This window comes from Pelodiscus sinensis, chromosome 1 (genome assembly GCF_052426305.1).
Source record: "Pelodiscus sinensis isolate ZL-2025 chromosome 1, ASM5242630v1, whole genome shotgun sequence".
In the NCBI taxonomy this organism is placed as follows: domain Eukaryota; kingdom Metazoa; phylum Chordata; order Testudines; family Trionychidae; genus Pelodiscus; species Pelodiscus sinensis.
The window spans coordinates 177,659,441-177,686,875 of record NC_143052.1 but is presented as its reverse complement, the minus strand read 5'-3'; the positions used below and the strand labels follow the sequence as shown (position 1 = coordinate 177,686,875).

The 27,435-nt window shown below is 39.9% G+C and overlaps 1 protein-coding gene across 5 annotated transcripts in view; it reads right to left on the bottom strand.

Annotated features, from left to right (window-relative positions):
• LOC149525675 (uncharacterized) overlaps positions 1–27,435 on the bottom strand; it is a 444,259-nt gene that overhangs the window by 302,127 nt on the left and 114,697 nt on the right. For 4 of the 5 annotated variants that reach the window (XM_089773522.1, XM_089773533.1, XM_089773511.1 and 1 more), the window contains exon 1: positions 18,012–18,394. The exons of the other annotated variant lie outside the window; for it this stretch is intronic. In XM_089773522.1, coding sequence (XP_089629648.1) covers positions 18,012–18,116 — 105 coding nt within the window. In that variant the 5' untranslated portion in view covers positions 18,117–18,394. Of the gene's footprint in view, positions 1–18,011; positions 18,395–27,435 lie in introns of those variants that run through there. 5 annotated transcript variants of the gene reach the window in all.

The window sequence follows — 27,435 nt, the reverse complement described above, 5'->3', positions numbered from 1 at the left end:
TGCATTAATTACTTTACCCTCCTTTAGTTCTTTATTAATTGAGTCCCATATCAACCACTCCATTATCTTGGCCGGGATTGATGTCAGACTGACAAACCTATAATTACCTGGTTTATGCCATTTAGCCTTTTTAAAAGAGAGCAATCATTAGCTTTCTTCCAGTCTTTTGGAAATTGTTCTCCAAAAGCTCTCTGATCCCAGCTGCCATCTCCCTTCCTTGCCAAATTCAAGTCTTGGATACTTCCCCACTCCTAGTTGACATTTTTCTCTCAGGATAAGCCTCTACTCTGAGTCACCTTGCTCCCAACTGTCATTTGCCATCATGAAATGGACAATACAGACTAAAAGGCCTTTAACCAATTTGTCCATTCTAAGCAGCTTCTTTTACACCTAAATTAGGAAGTCAGCCTAAATCATGTTGCTCTTCAGCATTAGAAACTCCAATTACGTTATTTTCCTTAAGAAAAAACACAAGAGGACATTAGTTAAAATGTATTACTACTTTCTCTGACTGCTTTAAACCATGTGACACAATGCAGCCAGGTGGATTTATGGCTGCTTTGTATTTCCAGAGCCAGGACAATGCAGCTGGAGCACACCAAAGACGACATGATGTAAATACAGGTATCTTCACAGTGGTTCATCTCTAAACTGACTGGTTTGTTTATGAGTTTTCTGCTGTCTTTCTTTAGTTTCATTCATCACAGCTGGAGTGACCAATCTAGGGAATGGTAAAAATCAGCTGGCAGTAGTAGAGGGAAGATACTATCCTAGTTTCTAATTATAGAGAATCTAGCAGAATGATACACACACTGCAATACTGCTAGCATCAAACATTAATTATGAGTTAAACTCTAAAAAGTCCTGATTTTTTTAAACATAACACATTGTGAGTTTTTTAAACTTACCTTCTGATTCTCACTAAATTACATGTCCTCAAGAGGTTGAGGCTTTACATAACATAAAAAATATCACAATATTCATGATAAAAAAAATGTCAGTTGGCTGCACTGTCTCTAGTGAACTTGCAGTTATATTAAAGATGTCATTAAGGAACCAAGGAATTATTAGTGCTAGTTACATGCTGAGCTTGCTCTCCAAGACTGTGTGCTTGGGAATAGTGTTGATAAGGGAACAAATGAAACATCTCCCAAATGACATAAACTTCTGTATAATTTCATGTTTTGGGGAAATATCTAGTAGTAGGGATAAATGACAAAAAGACACATCAGTGTCCTCAAGTTGTATTCTTCTTCCAAGTTTTGTTTATATTCTACACATTCCTAATGTGTCCATCACAAGAATATGTAAACCTCAGTAAATATTCGCTTTGCCAATATAGCCATGCCAGTACATAAAATAATAACTGTACCATGGACTTCAGCAGCAGGTTTTAGTAATGGATATACCTATCTCAAACTACTATATCAGATGTGAAATTCAGTTTCTTATTGACCAATATACAATAAGATATGTACATTATACTACATTAACTATGAATGTATTATCATGCAAAAGATTAAAGCTTAAATATTGTTTTTACTGGTGGTGACACCCTTAGTTATTTAATATAGTACCCAGTAAGACACTAGGTCTAGCATGAATTAGATAAACAGATTAAAGAACTAATGACTAATGGAAATTTCCAGCAGCCACAACTAGCAAAAGTAAACTCAATAGAAGGTTTCCCTGAGCATTTACTGAATCAAGTGGAAGTAGAGGAGGTTAGAATATTTCCAATTTAGACATTTTTCTATCACAAACTAACTTTAAAAAGATGTTTCCTAGGCAGAATATGGTTCCTACATTATTATAAACATTTTCACAGATCCAGGCACCTATATTAAAAAAGTCATCTAACCAAGAGTTTGGTTCACTTTATTTGTGAAAGAAGCAGAAGGAAGAGGATGTAACTAATATAAATGTCACAAGTCACAATTCTGTGGAATGAAAAGAACATTTTTTCCTACATTTCAAATATTGATTAAATAAATCCAGTCATAAGTAGCTTTTTTCTTAAATAGAAAAAAAAAGTTACTTTGTTAACAGTGAAAACACCAAGCCTAATATTTTATGCATGTTATGATAGGAAATAACTATTAAACACAAAATGGCTGAAATACTTAACCTATTTTTGTGACCATATTAGAGATTATCAGTGAAAGAGATCCATTATATGTCAATACTACTACTGTTGATTCCAGTTTTGTGCCCTGTATCATTTGGACATTTATGGTTAAATGGTTTTAAGTCAAGCATCAATCTCAACTTTGAACATATATAATGCTAAGCAGTTCCACTCTCCTTTTCCTATTTTATTAGAGACCATCTGTGATGGAATGTTCACCCTACACAGCACTCGAAGTGGTTAAGAAGGACAGGTAGACATGTTACCTCCATAGGCTATACCTGGAGGAAGAGCCAGCAACCAGGAAATTGATTGTAAACAAGTTCAGCTGTGCAGAAATGAGTAAATCCAGAAAGCTGGAAGAAACAGGGGCTGCTGCTGGGAAAGGGCAGTCACTCCCTGAGAAGTGGAAGGAAGGTTTGGAGCTGATATTCCCAGGGAAAGGTGGGGGACCAGTAGGGGTAGGAAGTGCCACTGACGGAGTGAACGAGAAGAGTTCCTAGAGCAGCTGAAGGGAAGACTTAGATATACCCCAGAAAGGGGTATGTTGAATGATCCGGTCAGAGGGCTGAATCTCAAAAAAGATGCAAGTCTCAAAGGGGTAACTGTGTTAGTCTATATTTCAGAATAACTGATGTATTTCTGAAATAACGTAGTGTGTGTGTTCGCTGCAGGCCTTTATTTCAAAATAATGTTGAGCTGGAGGACTTCTTACTCCGATTCATGATAAACTTCATTTTATGAGTACTAAGGGAAGTTGAAGGAAGAGTGCTCTTCCTTTGACTTCCTGCTGTGTAGACAGTGCCAAAAGCTGAATTAAGCTATTTCAACTTCAGCTACACAATTAACATAGCTGAAGCTGCATAGCTTAAATCAACTTCAGCCCTGCTGTGTGGACGTAACCTAACTGAAAAAAACATAATACACAACTCATAGTCTGCAACACCATAGAGACTAACAAAAATGTAGATGGTATCATGAGCTTTCATGGGCACAATCCACTTCTGATTGCTGGAATGAAAGAGGGGCTGTAGACCAGAGTGAGAAATGTGCAGCCATGGGAATAGGTGTTTATTTAATGAGCTAATCCCCAGCACAGCCAAGAGGAGGCCAGATTAATAGTAAATATCTCCTTTTCCACTGAGAAAAATATGAAAGAACATTAACCATCAAGGAATCTGAAAACATTTATACCTATAAAAATACAGGTCTAAATTTTTCAACTAAGGTATGTAGTTTTGCCATACCTCAAGAGATCTAAATGATTTTGTTCCCTTCTGAGGGAGCTTGGACTCCTACAACTACCCATCCCTGGACAATAATTTAATTATCCCCTCAAGAAATTCTTAACCTTAGTTCCTGCACCTGTTTAGCTCCACCTCTCAACATTACCTCTGCCCCTCGGGCAGTTCATCACCCAGTCTCCTGGGCCTGGGAGGGTGGCAGCAGACCTCTCCCCTGCTTTCAGGCTGGAGCAGAAGTGGCTCCAGGAGTGCTTCACCCCCTTCCTTTTCTCAGGGCCAGTGCTAAAGAAAAGGAACAGGGGTTGGAGAGTAGAGGCAGCATTCTTTATTGACAGAAGAAAGTGGGGAGGAGGGAGCACATCTGCCCTAAGCCGCTGGGCTCTTTAGCTCCCTCTTGCAAGACTGGCTTGGGTTTGATGGAAGCGGTGGAAGAAGGGGAGAGAGGTTTTCCTGCAGCAGCAGCTGTGCTTCCTCTGCCCCAAGAAGCAGGCAGTGGGGTTGTCCAGGCAGGCCATTACAACAAGGCTTTTTCCTTCAAGTTGGGCTCAGATTCACCAGAGGGCTGGAACTTCTTGCATCACTTGTCGCTCCAGTCCCAGCCAAGATCACATCATTGACAAATAAAATCAAGGAAAACAAGGACAGGTAAAGTTAGGCTCCTAAATCCACTTCTAGGCACCTAAATAAAACCCTGACGAGTCACGTAAGCACAGGACTAGCTTTATGGTAAATACATGGTTAATGGCTCTCAAGACAAGGTGCTAAAAGCCTGATTTCCAAAGCTACTGAGTATCTATGAATGCCATTGAAGCCAAGTAAGCTTTACTTACCATGCACACCCATCTCGTATCTACTACGTTAGGTGGGAAGCTGATCTGATGCTATTATTTAAGGCTGTCCATGCACTCAGAGTGGGGTGCTACTGCAGGGATTGGAGAAAAGCCAAGGATTGGCTGCAGTGGCACTGACAGTAGGGGATGTAAGAATTTAACCGATTAACCAGTAAGCTGATACTTATCGATTACAGTTATTGGTTAAACTCTTCATGAGGCTACTGGTAGCCCCGTGAGGCTGAGAGCCCTGGGAGCAGTTCACCGTGTAACCGATAGAATTTTTATTGATTACCTGCTCCATGGTTAAAATTTTTATTAATTTTTTTACATCCCTAACTGATGCTGAGACGTGCACAAGGGACATGTCTACATTGAAGAACATTTCAGATTCATGAACAACCTCCATTTCCGAGCTGGTTGCAACTCTGAGGGTCTACTGTATGCCTACATTGAAATAAAACACCTGTGGCTCACATCTGCTAACATGGGGCTCAGGCTGAGACACTACAGAATTGAAGTACAGGTTGAACTGGAACACTTGGATTTTCCAGGCCCAGAGAGTCCCCTTGCAGGGCTGGTGTCTGGGATCCTTGTGGGCCAGCTGCCAGAGGGGCTGGGAGTCTGGCATGTGTGAGCGAGGTTACCTAATGGGGCCAGGAGTCCAGTTCACCATATTAGAGCTGCCCAGCAGAACCAGAAAGCCTGGTGGGGCCAGAAGGGCAGAGGGGCCAGCATCAGGAGGGGAGCCATCTAGGAGGCTGGTGACCAGGCAAGGGTGGTGAGGCCAGTGGTAGGGGGGCCAGAAATGTCAGGGTGCTGGACCAGAGATGTCTAATCTGTATAGCTGTTCAGGCTTGACCTAGAGTCTGAATGCTACAGAGCAGTTTTATAGCCCCAGAGCCCAAGTCCAAGTCCGCTGACATGAGCTAGCCACAGGTGTTTTATTACTATATAAGCATACAATGTAAAGCCTCAGACTTACAAAATCCTCTGGAATGCAGAGTTGTTTGTAACCCTGAACAAAATGTTGTTGTTGTTCTTTCAAAAGTTTACAACTGAATATTAACTTAATACAGTTTTGAAACTTTACTATACAGAAGAAAAATGTTGTTTTCCCTTTGTTTTTAGTAGTTTATATTTAACACAGAACTGTCCTGTACTTTCTTTTTTCCCCCCAGTTCTGCTGCTCCCTAATTATGTGTTTCTGGTTCCAAATGAGGAGTGTGGTTGACTGGTGAGTTCATAACTCCGATGTTCATAACTGTGAGGTTCTACTGTACTCTCAGGTGTCAATCCACTCACTGACACCAAAGATATCCTTTGCCTTTTGATGTGTATAGGCTTTAATAGCCTATTAATGCATACCTGGTTTTAGTTTATTGTATTTTAAATGCATACTATGTAGATAAATTTTGAAATATTTACAACGTAATTAAGCTTAAAAACAGTATGTAAAATACAGGGAAGTCTAATGGTACAAAAGCAGGCTGCTTATGCAGGAAAAGAATGCAATCCTTGTTTGGCCTCTTGCTTCTGAGCTGACTGGAGATAAGGGAGCTGCAAAGGGTGCATGCTCAGCCCTGTGGAATAGGAAACTGTGTTCTCTCAAGCAACCCCTCTGTTTAGTTTGCCAATGATAGCCTGCCTTTGCCCAGAAGTATTACAGACATAAAAAAGGGTTGTGATAATGGGATGAAGGAGAGGAGCATACGTATACAAGGGTCTTTTAGTTCTCATAACCCTCCTTCTTCGCCCACCAAGGGAATTTAGAAATATATAAGAAATAGTTACTTACAGGCTCTAGAATTGTGTCACTTTCACTGAATCCTGCTTCTTTCTGCATTGCCATGTGTTATGCAAGAGATGGAGGACTGCCTGGAGATTCTCTATAATTCTAGATACCATGAAGAAGTAAAACTGGCATTCTAAACTCTGAACCTGTCTGTGTAACCATCACCGGGCACATTTGAACCTGGGACCTCTGAAGCTCAGTATTGGAGCCTCTATAGCTTGAGCTAAAAGCCATCTGCCTCTCAGTTTAGGCTATAGAGGTCTCTTGTTCTTATCTGTTGCTGTGGTCTAAGTGCCACTGCATGGGACAGTGAACCACACTAGGGCTATGTCTAGACTGCAAGCCTCTTTCGAAATATACTTTCGAAAGAGCCTCTTTCGAAAGAGAGCGTCTAGACTGCACGCGGAACTTTTGAAAGAGCAAGCCGCTTTTTCGAAAGAAAGCACCCAGTGAGTCTGGATGCTCTCTTTCGAAGAAGCCCTATTTACATTCAAGAACGCCTTCTTTCGAAAGAAGCACTTTCGAAAGAAGGTGTTCTTCCTCGTGAAATGAGGTTTACCGCCATCGAAAGAAAAGCCGCGTTCTTTTGATTTAATTTCGAAAGAACGCGGCTGCAGTCTAGACGCAGGTGAAGTTTTTTCGGAAAAAGGCTACTTTTCCCGAAAAAACCCCTGAATCTGGACACAGCCTAGGTGTGGGGGTTACATCTGCATGCCAGCAGTTGTAGAAGTGAAGCTCTGTCTGACCACCAAAGAAGTATCTGTCCAGAGGTGTGTTCCAGCTTTCTATAGAGTTCAGGACCAGATTTCCAGGGACTCAGCCTCTGTAACTGGGGCCACATTATCACAGGAGCTCATCTCCCATTTAGAAACCCAAGTAAGAACTGATTCTTTTGCAAGTGCTGAGCACCTAGCAGCTTCACTTGTAGATCTTGTGCCCAGATTTTCAAAAGAGTTTCATACCCAAAGTGTGGAGCACTTTAGAGAGCCGGCCATTTATTTTGATGACTAAATGGGAGCTGTGATCTTACAAAAATCTGGCCCCACTTGTGAGTTCTGCTGTCATGTGAAAACTTTAAGTGCATAACTAAGAAGGACACCATCCGAATTTAATCAACTTTTCCAATATGTACATAGAAAATATTTTCAGTTAATTACCATAACAGTTAAAAATCTACTTAGCAGTATCTGCTCAGTTTTATTTTCTCTATGCTGATATACACAACAATATATACTCTGATGAGCTGTGAAGCTTCTGCTATAGGGCAGGAGTGGACAAGATAACTCTTGTGGGATGGATCCGCCCCCTTCCCCCCAAGCTACTGGATTTGGCCCATGGACACCTTGCTGGGACTCGCAGGCACACAGCTGTTGCCGATTTAAGCACAGGGCTACTCTGTGTGCTTCTCTGCTCTGAATGGAGGGGGAGGCTTTGACCACTTTCCAAAATCTTGGAGTGCTCCCCTCCATCCCCCACCAAAAGTTAATGCCCATCCTTACTATAGGGCAAATCCGACAGTAGTATCCACCGTTCCAGAAATATAAACTGATTTAGCAGTGAATGATCCATGCTGGTTGATTATAACTTTTCTGTTACAGCTGTAGCTGTCTTCCTAGAGTTACTAGCAAATGAATTTCTGTTTCCAAAACTAGACTCTGAAGACTTTTCCTATTGCTGGCATTAACATACCTACTTTGAAAAATAACAAGCAGTTATAAAATGTATTCACCAGTAATACATTTGTAAATACCCTGTCAGAGATAATTGACACTAAAATGTCATAGGTTTACAATTTCTTTATTTAATAAGTAAACCACCCTTTAGGCAAGGCCACAATATGCAAATTAACAATGTATAGAATGGGCCCAAATCACTTCTCCTGAACTCCAATGGTATTTGTCAATAGTATCAATTTGTGCAGAATAAGATCAATTATCTTACCTAATAGCTAACTGTGATGGAGCGCAAATGCCCCGCCAATGGTTGGGCGCCGCAATGGAGAGGCATGGGTGCCTAGCCCCACCCCTATGCCCCTGCAGCGCATGCTCACGCCAGATGCCAGGCGCTTTAAATGCCGGCGGCTTGGCAGGTGAGGGGGGGAGAAGAAGCTCCTCCAAACTGGAGGGCGAGTGGGAGCCGGGGTGCTGGGGAGACCCCGCCCCTCCTGCCGGGTGCAGAACCATACGTGACATCCCCAGAGAGGAGAGGATGGCCCCCACAGCCTACGGAAGGACAGCCAGTGGCAGCTCGTCAGCCCGGCAAGTCATCACCAGGGGAGATGGTCAGCGGAAGAAGACGGCCGGGACTCAGACACACAGCGGTGAGTGGAGGTGGTAGGAACTGGCCCAGGGCAGGCAGGAGCCCGAGTGGTTGGAGGGTTGCAGACTAGAACCCTCTCCAGCCTTAAAGGGTTGACTTCGGCGACCCATAGGGCCCTGGGCTGGGACCCGGAGGTGAGGGTGGGCCCGGGTTCCCCTACCCTACCACCCCCCCACACTTGTATTGGGTGGAACCTGCCTGGAATAGGAGAGAGCTACACGGGGTGTAGTGGCTAGACATTGACTTAATATCCAGCTGCCCTGAAGACGTATTGGACTAGAAATAGAAACATGTGAAGTGTACTTGGGGTGGATTGTGATCCCGGGGGAGGCGTAGATGGTGAAGGAAGACACGATGGGTGTGGTGGTCTAAAGGAGCAGTCCGGAAGCAGGAACACCCAGGGTAGTGGACCGCCGGGGCAGAAATATTGGCTTCCCATGCCCCCCCGGATGTCCTTCCCGCGGGCCAGAACAAGAGGGTGGCGTAGCCCTGGGTGAGACCCCCTTTCCCCCCACCCTTGCTGAGGTGGGTAAAGGGGCCCCATGGTCCGCCTCCCAACATTAACCCTTTATAGGTAGTCGCTTGTGTGTTAGAAACTGATGCCAATATAATTATGAAATATAACACTGGCTATTCACACCTATATAATCATTTTATCATCTGAGGATCACACAGGACTTGATAAACATTACTTAAGTCTCAAAACAACCTTTTGAAATAGGTAAGCATTACTATTATATTAATTTTACCAAAAGAGAAGCTGAAATCAAGAGAGGTTGTGTGTCTTGGCCAATGTCCTGTTGGGTACATCTCCATATATATAAATAAATAAAACCTAGTATCATTTAAAAACCTAGTTAACATATATGTATGGTGAGTACGGCAGAGCAAGAAATAGGACTAAGTTCTGACCAGGTCTCCTGCTCTAAAAAAGAAGTTTCTACATGAAAGCTTTATATATTTACCTTAATACCTTAGACTCATTGCTTTTACAATTCTCAAAAACTGCAGTTATGCATCTTACACAACCTCAGCAGCAACAGTAAATATTTAACATGGCCCAGAGTATTTTAAGAGGATCTGAACTTTTACATAATGGGCAAAATGCTAGCCAAATCAAACACAAAACCAGAGGCATGACTCTCATACCAATGCCAAACAAGAAAATCTTGTTTGTTTATTTTTATCACGTAACTCATCTCCTTTTTATTTCAGGATTTTGTTTTTTTGACTCTTTTTAGCATACTTGTCTTCCTCTCTCCCTTCTCTGAAACAAAGAGAAAATTTTTATTAAATATGACAATTAAAATATCTATATGAAACTCATATTCACCCAAAAATGGGAGCCTACACTTAAGTTGCTAAATCCACATTCAAGCACACGAATGAGGAGCATAATTTATGGAAGGGTTAATAATCCAGCCTGTGCAATCAACATAAGTGTTAGCTGGTGCATGCTTAGGAGTTCGGAGAATGATTTGAGACCAAATTGTGACATATGCACACAGTCTTTTGACAACCCTAGGAAATCTTACTGGTGGCTAATACCTAATTCAGACTGATGGAAATGTGACTAGTAGAAGTACTCCCCACATCCATTCCTTCTGCTGCTATTCCCCACATCTATTACTTCTGCCGCTATTCCCCACATCTATTCCTTCTGCCACTCAATAAATACAGCTCATTGTTGAGTGGTCAGATTGTAGCATCACAATGGGCAAAAGGATGCAGAGGTGTGAGGGAGACACATGCAGGTAGGCAAGTTTATGTAGATACAGCTGTAAAAGAGAAAAACGGTCTCTGCCTTTCAGTGACCAGATCTGTAGCATAGACAAGAGGGAGAGAAAATGCCATTCCTGCTGCATCGTTCCCTGAATCCCTGGAAACCTGTCTGCTAGTGTTCTCCAGGGTAGGAAGAGGATAGGACAAGGGTATGTCCCCTTTCCATGACATCATTCTCCCAGTAGACCTCATTGGAAAAACAAAAATAATAAAAGTTACAGCAATGCTAAACCAGTTAGGATTATCCCAGTCTCTCTCTGCTTCAGTCTAATGCCCTCAGTGAATGTTGCGGGAAGTAAGCAGCATATCAAACCAGCATCACAAAAGTCACCTCATATGTAACCACTTAGACTCAGGAGACTTGGATTCTCTTCCTAGCTTGACCATTAATCTGGTGGGTGACACTGGGCAAATCATTTCACCTCCCTGTGCCTCCATTTCCCAAACAGTAAAATAAGGATTATGATACTGACCTTTGGAAAATACTTTCAGATCTACTAATGGAAGAGCAAGATAAGAGATGAACATTATTGTTATAGTAAACATTTGCAGATGAGTAAATAGACATATATGTGACCGAAGTGGCCCAATATGATATAGAAGACCCCGTAAGAGAGTCAGAAACAAAACCTGGGAGTCCTCATTCATAGTTCCCTACTATAAATATCCAATCTACTGAATATGTAGTATGTATGTAAGTACAGACTCATCATATTATCAATAGTAATCACCCTTCACATTTATGCATGGGTTTTCTGATCAATTTTAAATAGGCATAAAATACTATTAAACCCAATTGGTAATGATTTTCTCCCATTTTACCATGATGTAAATTACTGCCCAGGAGCAAGACAATGAAAAATTTGTCACCTATTGCTTAAAGAAGTATACAGACTTTATCTGATTAATCTACCTGAGGTACATCAGCAGTTTCATAATGTTTACTGATAGGAATAGTAGCACGGTGGTTAAGGGACTTGCTCAAAGACACAGAGGAAATAGTGTCAGAACTTTTATGAGAACTTGAGAGTTTCTTATTCAAGTTCCAATGCAAACCAATAGAGTACCCACCCCTCTATGCAATAATAAAACAGGGCAAACAGATGTCTGATTCCAGAAATGGAGTATGATATATCTTTATGAACTATCAAATACATTTTTGTTTCTGGCATATTTTCTAAATATATTTTTAGAACTTTTATACTGAAATCAATTAGTTCAACCATGCTTTGAAATTTAACTGAGAATTAATTCTTTCCAACAACTCATGATTGATTTAAAATCAAAGACCTTGATTCTGCACAAGCTACCGAGTCTTCCCATGTGTTGCTGAATGCAGAAACAGGGCTAAAAAATGGAAATTAAAATGTGATGAGTCACATTTATAAGGAGTCCAAAGAACTCTGAGATCATTGGATAGAGAAAATTAAAAAAACACAAGTTATCAGTTTTGCTGAGTAGGCCAAATAGGGTGAAACATCAAACCTTTCAATCTGCCAAAAGATCAAATATGGAGCAAAGCAGTGACTAAGTCCCAAAATGACAGAGTATGAAAAACATATTCATACAGGACACTTAAAATGTTGTGGGATTCATTTGTTTAATTTAAATAACTCTTCCTATAATCTCAATATCATAGCTCTTAATTTTTTACATAAGTATGTAATAATAAAATTCAGCGGTCATCACATTCTGTGGAATATCTGTAACTCTGAGACTAGAATGATCTTCCTTCAAAACAACTGGAGGGACCATGCAGCTGAAGAAGAGGTTTGGTGCCTTTCTCACACGAGGAGCCCAAAAAAGAACCCTTGTCTCACTTCCCTTGCTTTTTAAAGAACACTTTTTTCTCCATACCTACATTAGCCATTGACAAACGCACAGCCCAGCCCGTGTCAGTGTCAATTTCTTTGGGTAGAAAAAAACTCAAGGGCAAAATATATTACACGTATAATATGTAAGAATCAATGGCTTGTATTTTCATCAAAACAAAGTAAGTTTTCAATAGAACACAAGCATTTCCTTTATTGAGGGGTACATAAATGCTAAATTTCAACTTCGGACTGGAAGGAACGTCGAGAGGTCTTCTGATCCAGTCCTCTGCACTCATGGCAAGACGAAGTGTTACCTAGACCATCCCTGGCAAGTGTTTGTCCAACCTGTTCTTAAAAATCTTCAATGATGGAGATTCCACAACCTCCCTAGGCAATTTATTCCAGTGCTTAACTACCCTGACAATTAGGATTTTTTTCCCTAATGTCCAACCTAAACCTCCCTTGCAGCAATTTAATCCCTTTGCTTCTTATCTTGTCCTCAGAGACTAAGGAGAACAATTTTTCTCCCTGCTCCTTGTAACGAACTTCTACATATTTTAATTCAACTATATAGTACTTCACAAAGTTTTTGTTGGTTGGTAGGTACTACTCATTTTTTCAATAATGAAAGTCTATTTCACTTCCACTTTTTGAAAAAAAAATAGTTTATTTACCTTTGGGCAGGGACTGAAATTAAAAAATTTGAGGCTGAATGGTAAATATTTCAAGTACTAAGTGGATGAAAAGGGGAGTTAAGAAGGCTAGAATGGAAATAACTGTATGAAACCTTAACTACCTCTGTCTCTTTACGCCTACCTTACTCATGCTCATTTTTCAGGCTTGTCATAGATTATAAGGTTTGTAGTAAACAGAGAGAATATAAATGAGAAGAGTTTACCATGGTCACAGTTCCTCCTTTAACTATAATTAATACTTTTTGGTTGGGACTTTCAAATCTGTTTGGCACTGAGTTCACTTTGCTTTCATTGAAGCCTGTGGTAAAACTCTCATTGACTTCAGTGGGAGGACAGTCAGGCCAACACAGAACTACTGTCTTTAACTTCCAAACGCATCCTCATCAGAAATAAAACCTGCCCTGTGGGGCGTAACTTGGAATGGCAGAAGGTGTTCCCTTTAATAAACCAGCAGTTTTTCAACACTAAGTCTGCAGCACTACATTATATATATTTTATTATGAAGTTGTTTGCTGGCCATTCTCCTGTATTCTCTTCATTTCACCTCTTTATCCAACTTTCCTCTACAGGAGACACATTTTTGACCTCTCTGTGATTTTATCTGGAATGGTGGAAATATGAAAGATTTCAGTGCCCACTGAGCATGAGGAATTAGTAGTTTATTTATAAAATATCCAGCATGAAAATAGATTAAATGTTTTCAGAGGGTGCTGAGTCAAACTGCAAACATAGTATGTATACTTAAAGGTAAGTTCAGCAGCCAAGTCAAACTTGGCTTTAAAAAATGTTGATGTTTTGAAGTACTCTTGCTATTGAATGGTGCTGATCTTTGGAGCTAATCAACATCTTGGGTTACCATGTCTCTTCTCCCCAGCACTCACTACCTTCTCAGTGCCAACAGGAGTGGAGCCCAACAGAGCCAACACAAGTGAAAATGAACTGGAAAAAGTGATTTCCCCTCTACTACTTCTCTACAGTGTTGTGTCAGTAATTGTGGAAGGATGCAAGTTTTATATCTATCTTACTGCATGGATATGTTATGAATGGGAACATTTTCATACAAAGCAAAAGAAACATTGTACTTTTCTTTGCTCTAGTCAGTTATTCTCAGTATCTGTTTATTTTACCAATAGTCAGGTGACTGGGCCCTTTCACATGCCTTAGCTGACTTTTCTTGAGGTTGTGCCTTCCATCAGTGACTGACAGGAATTGTCTCCCTCAAGATATCTGGCTTGTTATCCAGCAGATGTTTCCTGCTCATTCGCTGAACTTTTTGCCTGTCTCCAGTGTTCCAAATTCATACAACATTATTCCTTAAAATATCTGAGTCTACCCAGTGACAAATTGGACAGTACAGGTCATTATCATTTCCTTAACCACTTCCACAAAATCCCCAGCCTGGTCACAACTATCCCACTGATGGGGTCCTGACACTTTCCTCTCCTTTAAGGATCAAGGTTGCTATAAAAGGAGGAAGGTTTGACTCTCTGCTGTTCTAGATGTGGAAACCCCAAACCTTCCTTCCTCAACTCCATTAAGGGATGCTTTCCTCTAAATCTCCTTATACAGTATCTGATCATTATAACCTTTCCTTCTCAAGTGCCTGCACTTTACATCTGCCACATGTTTTACATCTTGAGTTGCAACATTATAACCCAATCCCTCTGCTCCACCATGTAGAGTCCCAAATCTGCTTTGTCTTCTGTGACAGATATAACAATATTCTGGATGAACCTCATGGAAGTAAGATAAACATTACTGACTTAAGTTCAATACCTTCTGGGTTCATTTATTAAAGTGCAATTGCTTATGTGCTATTGTAAGATTGTATGCAGTTTAGGGCATGCAAATGTAATTTCTTTGGTTATCAGAAGAGTTACTTGTGAAGGTGGATCTGCCCTCCTTATAGGTTTTTAAGGCCTAGCTTGACAGAGGCCTGGCTGGGATGAGTTAGTTGAACTGGTCCTGCTTTGAGCAGGGCTTTGGAGTAGACGACCTCCCGTGGTTTATTCCAAACCTAATCTTCTATAATTCTATTATCAGCTTTTTCAAGTCACCTCCCACCCCATGCATATATATTTATTCCAACTGGATTCTCCAGGAAGCAACAAAGAATACTCCTGATTCAGCAAACAGACAGGACTTCTGGTCCACAGATGACCCTAATACTTAGTGAAGGGTTAGAAGGACTGGGCCTACAGAAGCCACATAAGAGTATGTGAGTGTTGTCAGAGAAGCTGGACCAGCTTGAGTGACCAGCTCCCTAGGGTGGAGTTTTGAAGGACTGCTCCCAGCCAGAGCCCATATTAGGGCTGAGATGATCTCTGGTAAGGTTATTAGCATGCATGTAGGTTCTTTTCATGGTTTTAATGTGTTTTCTCCGTAATGCTCTTTACTTTAACACTAATGTAGTCTTGCACAGGAAGTGCTGTGTGGTAACTTATATCAGTTACACTGTGTACTATCTGAGGGGAGAAGCAAGCAGGCCTGGTTAGGCATACTGTCTTTTGCTGGGGAAAAAAAAAAGAGAATAAAAAAAGAGTCAGGAACTGGTGCAACCTGAAAATACAGGTGGGATTGCCCTGAATGATGACAGCTTTCAGAATGGGACAAAAAAACACCAAACCAACCAACCTGGCCTCAGTCAATCTAGCAGTGTCAGGAAAATTCCTTCCCAGTCCCCAAAATAAAAGAGGTGGCCTCAGAAGATCCGGAATGAACCAAGCTTCTTTCAGCTTTCATGGGACAGTGATATCACCACCTGATCTAGGTGAGAGCAGGCTACTCTGGGATTGCACCAGGTATAAATGCCACCCTAATCCCTTCCAGCAGGTAGAAGGACAATTACTTCCTTTCTGATCTGGTCCAGACACCTCCTGCTGCTAGTCACTCAATCTGGGGAAAATTTTCTCTTTTCCTTCTCTCTACTACTAGTTTCATAAGGAGCCCTACTTGGACAAGGCCCCACCGTGTGAGATAAGCTTTCAAGCAGATCAATCTATGCTTCCATGGGGCTTTTATGAGAGGATACAATATTTTAAAACATATTTCTCCCCAACTTCCCATAGACAAGGAAAAATAATTCATTTAGGCCAATTCAGAGGGTAAGCATTTGGAAGGGTTTTTTAGGATCTCAAGTCCACATTCCTTGCCCCCTATTCATTAAAAAAAACCCACCTTATTCTGAAATTTTACATTCAAGTTTACCATTTAAGAACCCAACTGAGGCGTGCTCTTTCAGGGTACATCTACACAGTAGCATTATTTCTGAATAATGGACATTATTCCTAAATAAGAACGTGCACATCTACACACAAGCAGATATTTCGACAATGTCAAAATAATGACCAGTTGGAGGACTTCTTACTCCGACTCCTGTAACCCTCATTTTGCAAGGATTAAGGGAAGTCAAAGGAAGTGTGCTCTATTTTGAAATAAGTGCTGTGTAGGTATGTCCAAATTCAAAATAAGCTATTTCTATTTAAGCTAAGCAATTAGCATAGCTCACATTGTGTAGCTCATTTCGGGTTTAGCCCTGCTATGTAGACATACCCTCCGAAAATCAGACTTCAGCAAATCCCAAGATGCAATGGCTAGGAATACAATTAACAATAAGAACGTGAGGCGTGGCATCTGTTCAGAATGGCACCTTTTATTTCAAAAGCTCTTTTCTATATTTGGCTGGAGCCATTTATATTTCTTAGAAGAAATTCACCAGTTTTTGTTTTGATGTTTGTTTTACACTATTAAATCAGATGGGAGACCTTCAGGTTGGCAGCCCAAAATGAGCATAACAGGTGAACGACAGTCAAGTTGTCTGCTTGGTAGGTCTCACTCTCCAGAGTTTGTATCTCTGGCAAACATTTTTTACTCAGACCTGAAACACCATCTTTAAAAATAGGCATCCTCCTAAATATTATTTTCTTTCCCAAATGAATATATTAATGTACACAAGAAAATGCCACAATTAAGAAACACTGTTGTCCTTTATGTAAATATTTCAACTAACTTTTATATTATTCAATAAGGGTATCCTGCTAAAGGACTGTTTTTTTCCTTTAACACTACATAAGTGATTTATGGTTCCAAGACTTCTCCAGTACTTTGTTTTCAGAAAGTAAATTTCTAAATTTGGAAAGCCCATACATTTTTTAAAAAGGGTTATGCCAAATACCATTCTGTACTTAATTGTACTTTCATTACCATGGAAAAATGAGTTAGGTTTGTTTGTTTTTTAAATAGCAGGCATTTTAAATGAAAATTACACAGAGACAATTTACTAGGCTATACTTCATCAATTCAGCAATTTTTGCAAACATATTTCTAAAGTTACTCTCAACTTAAATTGTTACATACAGTTGCCTTGTTAATAAAAGTGCCTTTATCCAAACTAATTCAATGACTGGCATAATATTATGATTTGGATTTTTTATTACCATTACATTGCATAATTTTGTTAGCACATATTTGAAACAACATTTCCCAACAACTGCTATAGCACTCAAGATAAAAACTAAAACAAGAAATCACACTAAACCTGGTCTTCAATATAATTTTAGAACTGATATAAAAATCAAAATATCTCAATCTCACTAAGATTATCAGAAATATGTGCACAAATAAAAATCCTTCATATTGAGATAAAAGTTAGAACCACTGAATGTTGCCACAAGATAAAATTATGTGCATCACAACAAAGGAATGCAAAAAGCTGTAATAAAGCTCAAGTCAATGAAACAAATATAGACAAAAGAAAAATGGATCCCCCAAAATATAACTGTCAAAAGAACAAAGCACACACCACAAAAGAGTGTGCAAACTGTAGATTAAAAAATACATCTATTTCAAAGGGATGAGGACATATGTTTTTCTATTTTAGCTTGAAAAATAGGGGGGGCACAGCAGTGAGTCTTGCTGGCAGGCAGATAACTCACAGGCCCTGACCCTTCGACTCACCAGGAATTCAAACACAAAGCTCTTTTCATAGTGACCGTGCCATACATTCTCAAGATAAGGCGGCAAAATAAGGAGTAGTGCAGAAATGCCACAAAGCTCACACTACATGAACTGTTCATATATCTTCTTGTTCCCATATCCACCTAATATGGTTGCCTCAAACCTTTTTTGCTGCTTCCACACAGCTATTTTGCACCAAATAAGAAGCTACAGCAATGTGATTTAGAAAAGGGACACACCTCCTGAAATAGACAAACACATGCACAAGCAGGAAGGAAAGTGCTACTCTCTTTCCCGGTTTTGTTTGGTTCAGAATTAACATACATCTCATGACAAATAATCTGCAAAACAGTGAGTTTCCAAAAAGAGTTGCTTTGTTAAAACAGAAAGGTTTGTAAAAATAACAACAACAGGTACATTTACAACAAGGTTTCACATCTGGACTCACCACAGGAAAGCAACAGTTGCCTGAAGTTAGTGTGTTATTTTCTGCCCTGTTCCATTTCACATTTTGCCTAGAGTTGTCCAACACTTTGTAGCTCAGAGCTGCCATACAGAGCCCCCTTCAGTGAGCTGGCTTATTAGCCTGTCAGTGTGAGTCCCAGCTTCTGTCTTATGCAGCTGTGCACTTTGCTGAAGTTCTAATATAATTTCCATAAGCTTCCTCCCTGCCTGAAGTAGGCAGCTTGTTCTCTCTGTTTAATAAATACTCAGATCACTTTTCTGGTATTCACAGGGATAAAGCTTTAAGTTGTTAGTCTTCTAGTTAAGGAGTTCGCACTAAGTAGTGGGTGAAGTAAACTAAGCTCGGTACAAGGAAACTCTGCGCATAATCACAACTCGAAGAAACTTCCTCCCTCCCGCCCCCCACCTCCCCTCTTGCAAGGCTAAGCTGCCAGTGCCTCCTTCACAGAATTTAGGAATGTAAAGGGAGGACTCAAAGAGGCCCAGTCAGACAAGCCTTTCTCAATCAATTAGCTTGAAGCCATTACTTGTGACCTTAGGTCACACAACGTAAGTGTGTGGGGTGTGCCATTAGGGGTACCAAAGCTGCTTATTTTAACTTTCATAACCAAAAGAAAAAAGTTTCAAAAAAATCAACTAAACTTCCTGAAAGTGGCAAAATATTTTTCAATACTACATATGTGTAGGAAGCATACCTTTGACTAAAGAAATGTTAAAGTGCTCTCCCAATGATACATCTGCAAACAAAGATCTCTCTGAAAAATCAGAGATGGATCAAATCAGGATTTAGAATGGAGAAAGTAATGTTTGCTTTAATGCACATAGTAGAATAACATTGCCAGAGTGCCTTGGCTATTTAATAAAGCATATACGGTTTTATTGTCTAAAATGTGACAATATTAAAGAGATATGAAGGGACAACATGTTTGTGGAGATCAGTATTCAATAAAATAAAATAATTATAAATATTCCAACAAATGGGTGCTGCAAAAAGGAAGAATTCTCCCATTCTTATCTTCAAAATCCACATTTTCATTTTAATATTCTACCATGACTAATAAGACAATAACATTCAAAAAGTCCTCAAACATTTAAGAGCTTCTATATGGTCTCATGGTTCCTAGTACATGGAAGGGAGAAGGTACACCTTAATTTCCACACACAAAAAATGCATTCCTTGGTATGAAAGAAAACTTCAAAAAGAGCTTCAGATTCATATTCATATCCATATACAATGACATAGAGATGATTCCCTGGAAAAGCTATGAAGGGAGTACTGATTTCAAAAGCAGACCTACGACTCCCCCTTTCTGAGAAGAGAAGATTAATGAATGCAAGGGTGACGCACTTTAATCCCAACATGCATTGCAAAGCACATCTTGCTAGTGCCACAAATCAAGGCCTGATTTGAAGAAAGCTAATTCAGCCTAACTCCACTCTGCAGGTAAGATAAAAGACTGACAGTTCTGAGATGCCAAGAAAAAGAGCCAGAAAATGGGAAGGTAAAGATGAGGCATAAAAATTCATTCCTAGTTGAGGGTGTCCCCAAGGATTATTCTTCAATAAAATCCTAATTAAACTCTCAAAATAGTTAATCGGGCTCTGTGCATTCAGAGAATCACCTGTATGGATCACTGTGTGTCGCATACACAGCATACAATACTGTCAGTACTTAGTAATGCATACAGATGTGTTCGCCTCATCTCAAAAAAAGATATATTGGCATTGGAAATGGTGCAACAAAAATGATTAGGGGTTTGGAATGGGTGTTGTATGAAGAGAGATGAAAAGGAGATAAGATAGAGGTCTATAAAATCATGACAGGTACGAAGAAAGTGAATATGGAAAAGTTATTTACTTGTTCCCATACCACATGAAATTAATAGGTAGCAGGCTTAAAATAAACAAAGGAAGTTTTTCTTTATGCAGCACACAGTCAACCTGTGAAACTCCTTGTCAGGGGATATTGCGAAGACCAAGGTTTTAACCTGTATCAAAAAAGAACTAAGTAAATTAATGTAGGTTAGGTCCATCAGTAATAATTAGCCAGGATAGGTAGGAATTGTGGATCTAGCCTCTGCTTATCAGAGGCTGGAACTGAGTGACAGGAGAGGGATCATTTGATGATTTCCTGTTCTGTTCACTTCCTCTGGGGCATCTGGCATTGGACACTGTCAGAAGACAGGATACTGGGCTAGATGGACCTTTGGTCTGACCTGGTATGGCCATTCTTAATATTTAACAAACAGAACCCTTTTAACAGCGGTTCACAGTAGATGCACTACACAGCCAAATAAACATGATAATATGACTGTTTCCATAGGTATACATGCAACATGCACTCCCACACATGTAAGGATTTTCTGGTAATTTAAACCAAAATAACCAGTTAAATCAAACCTCATCAACTACAATTCAATTAAGTTCTGCTATTGTGTTTCAGCATATAGGTATACACTCTGGGAGACAAATGCAAATTTAGGGTATGACTATGGAAACACTCAAGCGTAAGAGTAACTTTGTTCACATTGTTCCTTCTGTTGAGTTTGAAGAGAGATTAAAGTAAAGATTTGAGTGCTTCAAAGACTGAGCATATATACAGGAAGGGGTCTTGATTTTATAAACCAAGCTTAGCAAACACGAGGCAGAAAACCTGAAAAAGGGAGAAAGATAATTGTTTTGGGCAGGTTTGAAGGAGTGGAGAATCCAAGTTACGTTTTCCCATCTGTAATTTTTCAGGCATCCTAAATTTGACGAACTGCCTTTTATCCCCGGTTTCCCCCTAACGCATAAACTTTAAACCAGGCCACTCCCCAAAGACTCCATTTGGAAAGACATTTTAGTATCACACTCATTTCTTTTGGAAGGATTAATATGGAAAATTTACTGCACAACTAAAGAGACATTTAAAGGATGTTTTTAATGTAACTTAAAACAATGCCTACACATTGGAAATAATAATAGAATAATGGCTTCTTTTGGCACTGCTGATTTCCCTGGCTCATGGCTCTTCCTTTTCCTGATTTCTGGCTCTAACATTACCTCTTTGCTGGCTCCTGTCCACTGCTGCCACATTGTAGCTCAGCAAAGGCAACATGAGCCATTTCAAACTAAGGTTTAGCAAAGAAAGCTGTAAACCTGCGATCGGGACACAATCTTCAGAGGAGTTGATCCAAGACGATAGCCAGGACTGCACAGCTCCTTGGGGCTCCTGCAAGGCTCCGTACTCCTGTCTGTGGCCAAGAAGCACTTTGGAATTGACAGACTCAAATACTGGCTTAAGTAAGGGGTACCTTTTACTATTCCGCACAGGGCCTTTTTCATATCCTGTTCTAAACTCTTTCTATCTAAGCAGCTGTCATGGTCCATTCCAGAGGTAGCTGTATATCCGTGAAGGGTGATAGGATGTCTTTCCATAGACTGCACCGAATTATATTACACCCCCCCCCATCTCAAAACACCTGGTGGTTGGAGACCAATTAATCACATTTTATTTCTGTGTGCAGTTCGACTCAAGGCAATCAGCCATGGAATTTCTTTCACTTTTAGAAATGAATATTCACACAGGTTCCTCAGCTTCTCCCTCCGTGCGGACACCCCTAATCTTTTTTTTTTAATTCAGACACAGCCAACAGGTGAATGGTATTTGGAGGAAACCAGCAGATAGCCACTCTCTCCATCCAGTGCTTATGGCCCAATTTGCTTGAGTTCAATGCACCTCTGCTTCTTGCTATGCAACAGACAGAACACATGGGCCATAGTTTGTGAAGTGTCCTGGGATCCTTGGAGATCAAAGGTGGTTTATACATCTAATTACTTATCCTTCCCACTACAGAGTTTCGTGCAAGGGACCACCACTTAATCCCAACTCCAAAAGAACAGCCTCCTCCGTGGATGTGGTTTGTAGAGGGGGACTAAAATTAGAGACATTTGATCTGACATCTCAGGACAGAGAAATATCTGTAATAAGCAATCCATAGCAAGGCAAGATGATTCCAGTTCTATAGTTTACGTCTCTTGGCTTTGCCCTCAGGAGGATATTAATATCCTATTTTCTTAACTGTATTACTTTACTTTAATGATTCAAACATCTTCAAAAAGGAAATGGATATTTAATTCCAGCAAAAAGGGAAAGCTTACAAAGGAGCTACAGTACTTTGAAATTGACCTTCCACAACTATACGCCTTCTTAGCCCCCCTTTTCCTTTCAGGAAACAAAACTCAGAAAGAGAGAAAGTCAAAAGGTTACAGCAGGCTTGTAAGTGCAAAGAATGTGAGAGGCCCATTTCTCCCTTAACACCTGACATCCCAGTGTATATTTTCCTTAGTATCATGCTTGGTGGATTAGATATGCAGCTTCTATTGATAACAATGGTAGCTGTGCCTCTAATTCACTACACATCATGCTTAAAACCCTACTTCTTCCCGCCCTGCACAATCATACACCAAACGGTATGAAATTCACACCTTCCCATTTAGCTCAATCTGCTTAAATTAGCACAAGTGAAAAATGTTTCTTGGGCTCTGGACAATAATCCAAGATCTGATTCTTTGCACTCTTGATAACAAACATTATACTGTGGCCAGCGAAATTATGTGCACTAATTCCTTAATTAAAATATAGAAAAAAAAACACATATAAACTTAATAAATGTTTAAGTACTGCAACAGCCTAAGTGACAGCCTTCAGAACATGGCTATGAATTTCAAAGCACATTGAACTTTCCATGAATTTTAAACCTTAACACAGTGCTCCCTCAGTAGGCCAAACATGTCCAAGGCACAAGAAAGAGTAAAAGTGAAATATTAAATCAACAAAGTCAGCTTCAGCCACAAACTCATTCAGAAGATGGCTTCCTAATTTGTAGGTACAGCATAGATCAGGATGAACAATGATGTAGGGCCTATACTGGTAATCAGTTGACCCTGGCTGGGTACACAGTTGAGCAAAAAAAATGAAGGAAGAGAGGTGACATAACCAGATTAAGAGGCATAGGGAAAATGACATTACAGAAATAAGATGGTTAAGGTTACTGAGGTGTTTGCCTTGGGGTGAAAAAGGGAGATGTATGCAGGTTAATCTTTCCTAAAAAAGTAATTTAGGCAAGATCCAGAAGGAGACCTAGTATCTACAACAATTGCCAACTTTCAACTATTCAAGGTAATAGCCAAGAGAAAGATCTGGCTACATAAGGATTTCAGGGGTCTGAAGGGGAGAAGGAAATTTCTGATTTAACAGACCATCAGTTCTTAGCACAAGGTAACTGATGGAAAGGTGTGAATCTAGAAAAATGAGCATGGTGACTCTAATGGATTGCAAAGAGACCAATTAATCAATGTCCTCTTTATAACAGCCCTTAATATGTATGAAGACTTATCAGGTCTCCTCTCAATCTTTGTTTCTCAAGATGAAACAGCTTTTTTTTTTAACCTTTCCTCATAAGCCAAATTTCCCAAACCTTCTATCATATTTGTTGCTCTTCTCTGGATTCTTTTTAATTTGTGCACATTTTTCCTAAAGCATGGTGCCCAGAACTGGACACACTATTTTAGCTGACGCCTCACCTGTGCTGAGTAGAGAGAGACACTTATCTCCTGTGTCTTACATATAACAATACTGTTAATATAACTCAGAATTATAGCCTTTTTAGAGCTACATCACATTTTTGGCCCAGATTCAGTTTGTTTTCACTCTAGCCCCCCGATTTTTTTCTGCAGCACTACTGCAGCATATTGTCAAGATACTCTTGGCATTAGAAAGCACGATATGACATCAGAAGTGATCACATTCTATATAAAGCAAGAAAGGTTTTTTTGTTGTCGTTGTTTTGTTTTTGGTGAGGAGGACAGCGAATCAGTAAATGGTTCAAAATGCTATGGTACAGACAAGATTTTACAAGTCCACGGACCAGTAGGAAAAGAGAGCACAAGAGACTCAGTAAGTATACACCACCGAGACTAAAAGTAGAGCAGTTAAATGAGAATTTTTAAAAAATTAAACATGGATAATCTGCATGCTCAAAATCATCACGCTATCTTGTTGTGTATTTAATAAAGAGAGTTGTGGTTTAAACCTTCAGATGTTTACTTTCCAATTGATTTCCTGAAGAACAAAAGCTGAGGCACAATCATGAGGCAGTACTCCCAGCTGCCTATCCATGTTAGAAAGCATGAAAACTCTAGTTATATCCCTAGCCAGTTGTACTTGTGCATTTGATTTTTCCTTCCCATGTATTGTACTTTGCACTTGCCTTTTTTGAATTTCATCTTGTTAATTTCAGTCCACTTCTCCAATTTATACAGGTTATTTTGAATTCTAATCATATCCTCTAAAGTGTTTCCAACCCCTCCCACATGGTGTGAACTGATTCAAAGAACTCTCATTTGAGAGAAAGGCACAATCCCCAAAAGGAGAGACCTAGAATAAAAGCTCCTTTGAGCAGTTATGGCAAAAGCAGTAAGTTGAAAGATATTAACATGTGATGGCTACCATCTTGCTCAACTCAGGAGATTGAATGGGGATCTGAAAGCTTTAGCTAAAGAGCCAGGTTTAGTAGTAGTGGGTTGGAATACTCACACCCACTACAATCTGTATAGGCAGGGATCACACAGCACACACTGACTAGTGATTTACCAAAGCACTCTCTAGGAGTCTCTGTACTGCTTCAGGAACAAATGGGCTTTGATCACTAATTGGTCTACATAATGGAATAGGTGAATTTTTGCCAAGGAGAGCAAAATTATCAGACTCTTGGGAAATGCCAAAAGAAAGGGGAACATATTGGTAATATCACCTAGCTTTTTTCTTTGGTTCATAGAAGTGATGATCAACTTGTTAGATATGAAGATGCTCTGTGGGTCACATAACCCATAGAGTGACAAAGAAAGAAATGGGCAAAATCCTGCATTTATTATGACATTCCAAGATCCTGTAACCATTAAAACCTTCCTAAGTGGAATAAAGAGCAATTCACATAGCTGACCAAAGTACTCCCAACCAAGCAATATTGATAAGCCCCAATATCTCACACCATATTACTGTATCTTCCTTTTCCGTTCTACCATAGCCTAAAACTTCCTACCGTTTTCACATAAATCTTGATTTGGATTTGATTTCACTCAGCCAATGCTCTGCAAAAGACTGTAAAATATGGTGAGTTAAACCTATAACTCAAGTACAAGTCAAGAGAGTTGAGAACCATCTGCTTATGGGCTCTTTCTTGCATTTCTCAGAACAGCAGAAAGGTTTCATTTTGCAATTATTAAAAGGAGAGGACACAGAAAAAATCACCACACAAAGTTACAAAGGGAACTGAGAAAGGAGAGTGTGGGTCCTCAAAATTATTAAAAGGTCCTGGAAATCAGAAGCCAAACCCCTAGAACATGTTAATGTAATAATTCAGATCTTCAGGCTTCAAGATGCATGAAGAGTATATCAAAGAAGGTATCTGGACAAGAGTACAAACAAAGGAGGTTTAGAGAGAGGTTTAAAGACTTCAGGCGTCTAGGGAGATTTCACAAACACAACTCTTACTTTGAGGAAGCTTCTTCCTAACAGTTATTTTAGTTGTAATGTGAGGAAGGACTATAGGTTTTTGGACTAACCACCATTCTTGACCACAATGTGGCTGGCAGCAGATGAAAATAGGTAGTATCAAGTCTGTCATATGACTCCTCACTGAAGGACCAGTTAAATGAATTTTTTCTTGAGATATTTTGGTCTTGGGAGCATAACTAAACTAAGTAAAAGAGTGTGAAATTACGGTGTGCAGGGAGACAAAAGGGAGCTATATCCATGACTCAGACATTTAACTGAGAGCCTGGTGATGTCCGAACACCTCAAAAACCAGCCACCTCTTTTTCCTGCATTTGTGGATTCATTCTAGTTATTCAGATGCCTGGGATTTTCTCATTCTTATTACATTAGACCAGACCAGACATAAATGCACATAGAGAGATTTGTGTGTGTTATCTGCAGAAGATATACATAGGTACACATAGACACACATATACTTCCATCTCATTTTAAGAGCATTCACATGCATACAAAATAAATACTACTAACATAAGATTTTTATTGTCAGTTAAAATTATAAATCCCTGAAGTGAAGGAAGGAGATGGTCTGTCGTGTGAAAATATAATTTTAATCATTCAAGGCATACAAAAACTACCTATATCATAGACATTGGACTGTGTCCTAGACACTAGAATCTTACAAAAGTTTTAATTTGACCCATTATAGAGGTAAAGCAGTTGTCAAATTTGGGCCTTGAATTGGATTTGATTCCAATCTACCAATTCCCACCCATCCTGAACTTGTGGGTGTTTTCATCTGTGCTTTTTGCTTTCATTCCATCCCCAACAGATACCAATAAAAATCCCAGCACCTCTCTCCAGACAGCAGCAATTCAATTATTATATCAAGGAATTATTTCCAAGAACTGTAATGGGAGTTGGCGGTACTTAATAGTTTTAGAAATCAGAATCACTGAGGTTATGTCACATCCCTCCAGATCAGGGACAATGATGTATCATTAGAACTCAAGACCTTCTATCCAGGTGGAAACATCTGAATGACAATCTGTTAAGCCTGGGGCTGGGAAAGAAGAAGTGGAAAGTGAAGGAAACTCACAAACCAACCATAGGCTACAAAGAAGGAATTTAAAACAACGTATGGGGGAAAGACAGAAAGACACACATAGGAGGTTTAGAACAGGAAAGGGGTTGGGGATAGACTGGCCAAGATCAGAGGAGGTGAGCTGGGAAGAGGCAGTGCCATGTTTTTCAGAAAACATGCCATGAACGGCAGCAAAAGGACCCTGGATAATCCCAGATGATCTTGAACCCAGCACAAGCAAAGCTCTGAAGGGGGAAAGGAAACTGAAGTGGTGTGTAGGGGTTGCTATTTTTGTATAGATCTGTGCATGTCTCTCATATAATTAACTAAAGAGCAATGGTTTTAGAATCCAGTGCAAAGTCTGTGTTTCATGTATTTCACTGGCCACATGCTTCTTGGAGTGGTAAACTGGAACCCAGGCCAATCACCTGCCTGAAGTTCTGGGAGAGGGTTTTTTTTCAGCTATAGAGATGAGTTTAAGGGCCTAACACTGGTTGTGGGGTCTGGGCCATGGCATCCATGTTTGCAACTTTTAGAACAAGTTACTAAATATAGAACTACACCCAGAGGGTGTTTACACAGCAAAGTTATTTTGGGATACCAGAGGTATCTTCTGATACCCTGCATCTTTTGAATGCATCCGCTATTTCAAAATATAGTAGACATGCTATTCTGCCATCCCTGCAAAACTCATTGTACGAGGAATAAGGGATTCCTTGAAATAGTGCTGTATTTCAAAATGTGGTGCTGTGTATACAGTGCCAAATGACAAAATAAGCTATTTCTAAA